Source organism: Tasmannia lanceolata, unplaced genomic scaffold (genome assembly GCF_043159265.1).
Source record: "Tasmannia lanceolata isolate RefF3 unplaced genomic scaffold, GAP_Taslan_0.1 ptg000006l, whole genome shotgun sequence".
In the NCBI taxonomy this organism is placed as follows: Eukaryota; Viridiplantae; Streptophyta; class Magnoliopsida; order Canellales; family Winteraceae; genus Tasmannia; species Tasmannia lanceolata.
In genome coordinates, this window is record NW_027518683.1 from 36,974,561 (window position 1) to 36,980,124 (window position 5,564).

The following is a 5,564-nucleotide window of genomic DNA, read 5'->3' on the forward strand; positions in this document are numbered from 1 at the left end:
AGCTGCGACGGATTTCGAAGTTTTTGATCTCAAATTCGTCATGGTGGTCCCACGGACGGTGCCAATCTGATGATGCCGAAATCCGCTCTAGACGATCTAGCGGTGATAGAGTTAATCCTATGGATAGGGGTGAGCATTATTTGGTTAAAACCGAATAACCGAACCGAACCGAACCGAATTGGTTGGTTCGGTTCGATTTTTTTCTTTTCTGTTCGGTTTCAGTTTTTTTTTTGGAAATTTGGTTATTCGGTTTCGGTTTTCTCAAAAAACAAATTCGGTTAACCGAATAACCGAAATAGCCGAAATTATGGATGAAAACCATTTTTTCCCAAAAAAAGTGCTATATGTGCACGCCGTAGGATGATCAAAACCGTCCATTTGATTGATCACAACTTAATTAGGTTGTGCTCAAAAAATCATTTCGATTGGATGATCCTAGCCGTCCGATCCAAACCTAGATTTTAATTTTTTTCCCTCTTTTTCTCCCACAATTCGATTATTTAGTTATAACCGAATAACCGAATTTTTATTCGGTTCGGTTTCGGTTACTGAAATTTGGTAACAGAAATAATTTTAGTTACCAAATTTCGGTCTATTTGGTTCGGTTAAAACCGAATAACCACCCCTACCTGTGGATAACTTACACTCACAAGAAAGATGTTAGTAGGCCTGGAGCTACAGCTCCGAGTAATATTGTACTATTAAGCTAGAAATCGGAATCACAAGAATAATTGAAGGGAAGGAGGTGAAGTTCAAAAGTGTTACCAACGAAGGTGATGGAGAAAGATTGTGACTGAAACTGGTCTTCCCAAGCTGCCTACGTACCCCTTTATTGAGGATCAAGTCTAACGTAGTTCCATTATGAATAGGAGGATCCCTTTTATAGATAATGGAGTCCACGATAGTTAGAATCGTACTATTTTAGGAGTCTTTCCTAATTGGTCAAGTTTCCCGGGAGATAAAAAATAGATATCCTCTTTCCCTGAACGAGTAAGTTACTATTAATGGGACTCCTTTGTTTAGAAAGCCACTGCCTTAGGGTGTGCTACCTCTTCGAGAGGTAGTTTCCTTTCCAAGGACGTTGCTATTTATTAGGAGATGATAAGATCTCGTTACCTCTTTTCATAGAAACTCTTAAGTACCTTTCTATTTGCTCGGAGGTGCCACATGTTGTTCATCCACGGTTATTGCTGATTTTACCCCCAACAGGTTGTACTAAAAAAAATAAAATCCATAGGATGATTCTAGCCTTCCAATCTATAAAGTGAAAGTTGATTTTTCGATGATGCACTTAGTCTCAAACAGAGTTGAAAAAAAAGTTTTATATGGTGTAAACACATATAGTCCAGTGCGGTACGACCCACACTAGGATGATCCAAACCATCCAATGGGCGGTTGGGCCCACAAAATCATTTCTATAGAATGATTCCAACCCTCAAATCTCCAGTTCCTCCATATATCGGAGGGCTAGAAGGATCCTACGGACATGATTTTTTTCGAGGGCTAGAAGGATCCTACATAAGTGATATTTTTATTCTTTTTTTTTTGCGGTACGAGAGGGGGGGGGGGGGCAAATCTATTTCAGTTGTGGTCCATCAAATGGACAGTTTGGATCATCCTCTGGTGTGGGTTGTACCGTAGTGGTCGATAGGGCTTACACCAAACTCACTCTTTTGTGAAGGGTTGAGATTAAAAAAATGTGTTGTCTAGTGAGTTTGATCTTAGCCCTTTTTTTGGTCGGTAAGCTCGATACCTCCGACCCTTAGGTAGAAGAACAAAGCCTTGACCGTAGACCAAGAGGCTAAACCCCGATCTCAGCCCTTCATGAAAGAGTGAAGGGCTGATTTTTCATGGACACAAACGATAGAGGTGAAACTGCCACCTAAAACTACATGTAACGGGAAAACATGTGTGGCCTGGGTAATTTAAACCCTTATAAATGTAAACTTATCTTTTGGCTATTGAATATATATATTTTACAATGAAGATTTATCTATAACTATTGAATATTGGGTATATTCTCACTACCATGTTTGATAGCGAGACAAACTCACCTTGTCTTTTATTTAACTAGCTCTCAGAAGTTACAATTCCAAAAAACCTCTCATCAACCAATTAAACCATAAAAGACAAGGCAAGTTTGTCCCATTATCTAAACATAGTAATGCAAATATCATTAGACTAAATATATTATAAATATAAATTGACTAGGGCAATGATAAATTGGCACCCCCCTCCTCTAGGATATTTCGTACCCGTACAAGGGATGCGAATTATCCTACAGGGGGGTGAATTTATCATCACCCATTGACTACTGCTATTGTCATTACCTATCATTACTGTGTTTTGATAATAGGCCAAACTCACCTTGTCGTTACTTTTTTAATTGGTCACTAAGATCTTTTTGGGAATTGTACTAGCTTTTGAAAGCTGGTTATTTAATAAGAGACAAGGTCACTTCGGCCCATTATCAAAACACGGTAGTCCCAATATCAGTATCTTATATATTTCTCTATAACTATTAAATATCTTGTAAATGTAAATTTCGTTATGATAGCTTCTTCAACCTCGAGTTGGAAGATAGAAGCTTCTCAGTTGTGTAGAGATGGTGATTAAGGAAGAAAAAACAGAGGAATAAGGGAGAAAAGAGAGGAAGAGAAGAAGATAGAGAAGGAATTAATTCATTTCTTACTCTTCCTCTTTTCCAATGAGCATTCCCTTATAACGGAATGTCACTGTCAGTTGGTTATACTGATAGATCCTGCACATGACCATATATTCCCTTGGGTTTTATCACAACAAACTGAAGTTAAAAGAGTAGACTAGTGAACTTAAGTAACTAATCTAGATTTATTTAGAAGTGGTAATGTAATCATCCATCCATATGGGCCTTCTCGTCATCCGTTTTCCCCTGTTTGGATCATCCTCGGTATTCAGGCTTTCCACACCCTTTCTCAGCTCTTGATCTATTACACCCTGTTGATCTGCATTCGTATCAATGCCCACCTCTTGGAAAATAACCTTGTACTCAAGGTGGAAAGTCGGATAGCGGCACTGTAAGTCTGAAAGGTCTTCCCAGGAAGTGTCTTCAGGTAAAAGACCCGTCCATTGAACTAGCACTTGTTTCTTGGTTTGTCATTCTGCATAATAATTCGCTCACTAACGATGGCTAGGGGTGAAATGACTGGCTGATTATCTACGCTTTGATCAGGCAGAGTACAGACAATTTGCGGAGAGGGACCATAATATGGTTTCAGAAGTGAAATGTGGAAAACAGGGTGAATTTTGCTACCTGTTGGTAGGTTTAATTTGTAAGCGACTTTACCAACGCGAGATTTAATCTGATATGGCCCATAAAATCTTTTGCTGAGTTTTTGGGAAGGTTGATGAACTACTGATTGCTGCCTATAAGGCTGTAATTTCAATAGGACCCAGCTTCCCACTTCGAATTCCTTATCCTTCCTTTTCTGATCCAGCAATGACTTCATTCGGGCTTGTGCCTGATGCAAATTGGTTTTGAGTTTAGCAAGGAGCAAATCCCGATGAGAGAGTTCGTCATCAACAGCTTCAATCTGAGATGAACCTGGAATATATTGGAGCATTGAAGGAGGTGGTCTGCCATAGACTGCTTAAGGCCGTAAATAAAACAACTAATCAGAAACGATTCAGAAAGCCCGCTTACCTGATTTGAAAGTTCTTCAAATCGTGATTGATAATCATCAATAGAGGAAGATTGAAGTAATTTTGATAATTCACCTTTTGGATCAGAATATAAGGATCTGCCAAATCGTGGTTGAATTGCATCCAAGAACCCTTTCCACGAATTGATTAAGTTGTTAGATTTGGCCCATTGATACCAAGAAAGAGCAGGTCCTTCCAAATGAAACGAACTGATTAACAAACGTTGTTCATCCGAAGTGCTGTAATAGTTGAAAAATTGCTCGACCTTGAAGATCCACCCTATTGGATCAGAGCCATCAAATTTCGGAACATCCATCCGAATGAATTTGTTGTGATGTTGTTGATTGAGAGCTATTCCTTCAGTAGCACTGCCAGCTGAGTGATCTTCGCCCGGAATGGGTTGAAAACTTGTTGAGGGCAGACGAACTTGCAATTGGTTAATCATATTAACAAGCTCCTCATGTTGATGGCATTGAGTAAGGCGCAACTCATTCAACTGTTGTTGATGCTGTTTCAGCTGTTCATCAGTCTTAGATTGTGCTCTGGTGTTCTCTGCCATCGCAAGGAAGGGAATAAACTCAATGGAAGCACCAATGATAGCTTCTTCAACCTCGAGTTGGAAGATAGAAGCTTCTCAGTTGTGCAGAGATGGTGATTAAGGAAGAAAAAACAGAGGAATAAGGGAGAAAAGAGAGGAAGAGAAGAAGATAGAGAAGGAATTAATTCATTTCTTACTTTTCCTCTTTTCCAATGAGCATTGCCTTATAACGGAATGTCACTGTCAGTTGGTTATACTGACAGATCTTGCACATGACCATATATTCCCTTGGGTTTTATTACAACAAACTGAAGTTAAAAGAGTAAACTAGTGAACTTAACTAACTAATCTGGATTTATTTAGAAGTGCTAATGTAATTATCCATCCATGTGGGCCTTCGCTTCATCCGTTTTCCCCTGTTAGGATCATCCTCTGTATTCAAGCTTTCCACACCCTTTCTCAGCTCTTGATCCGTTGATCTGCATTTGTATCACGTTATATCAATTAAATACCTTACTTAACGAACAACTATATCGGAGGAATCTATATGTTATTATATACAATTGTTTGGCTGGAAAATTAACGACAATTTAAAAGGTTGGGGCCAAGCCACATATAGGCCTGATTAGACTATCAAGGGAAGAAGTATATGGAGAAGATGTGTCCAACTAAGCATAAAGATGAATAAGTGAAGGCCTGAATGATGGACAACTGTCAGATGAGGGTTGCAGGAAATGCCACCCTTCCCCTCCTCACTAGTGTAACGATCCACAATGCCACTACTTGGAAAACTGCTCAATGAAGTATGTGTTAGTAAGGATTTTACCCCCGGGGCAAGAACGCTATGCACAACAGAAAACTAGAATCTCATAGAATAAAAAAATTTCACCCTTTCTTTCCCTAAGCCCAAGATCCTAGGGTCTAGATGTACTCATGGTGATGAAATAAATAACAAAGATAGATAATATACCTTTATATATAGTTGGAAATAAATTTGTACGCTTGATCTACTCCTCATACGGTTGCAAAACGTTCACAACGACGCAACCCTGCAAGTTGAATCGATGGCATCTCCTAATTGCACTAAGGGGAGAAGAACAACGTTTGTTCTAGATATTTTCAAAATTGAAGATCAAAACTATGAGGAATAGAAAAAGAATTATAGAGCTATGGTGTTCAAGAAGCAATAAAATATGAAGAAGAAGAAGAGAAGAGAGAAATTTTGGGAGAGTTGAGTTGGACAAATTTTTGCTTGGAATAATAGCCTTGGATGTCCAACCACAAATATATATTTGTGTTATGGTTGGATTCCAAGGATTCTTCATCTCCTAAAATATCTCTCTTT

General features: G+C 38.8%; 1 protein-coding gene across 2 annotated transcripts; it reads right to left on the reverse strand.

Moving 5' to 3' along the window:
• Window positions 1–2,747: 2,747 nt before the first annotated feature.
• On the reverse strand, window positions 2,748–4,396 carry LOC143878581 (uncharacterized). Of its 2 annotated transcripts, none has more exons than XM_077380855.1 (2): window positions 3,757–4,396; window positions 2,748–3,625 (listed from the first exon to the last, which is right to left on the reverse strand). In XM_077380855.1, the coding sequence occupies exons 1-2, from the start codon at window positions 4,238–4,240 to the stop codon at window positions 3,114–3,116; spliced, it is 996 nt and encodes a 331-aa protein (XP_077236970.1). In that variant the 5' UTR covers window positions 4,241–4,396; the 3' UTR covers window positions 2,748–3,113. The 2 variants fall into 2 exon arrangements, with proteins under 2 accessions (XP_077236970.1, XP_077236971.1); XM_077380856.1 differs by having other exon boundaries at window positions 2,748–3,583; window positions 3,683–4,396.
• Between the last annotated feature and the right edge of the window lie 1,168 nt (window positions 4,397–5,564).

Excerpts from the sequence above, each read along its gene's own strand:
- LOC143878581 (XM_077380855.1), bottom strand. The coding sequence starts at position 4,240 with ATGGCAGAGAACACCAGAGCACAATCTAAGACTGATGAACAGCTGAAA. Across the intron at positions 3,626-3,756 it reads CTTATATTCTGATCCAAAAG|TCTATGGCAGACCACCTCCT; the intron begins GTGAATTATCAA and ends GGCCTTAAGCAG.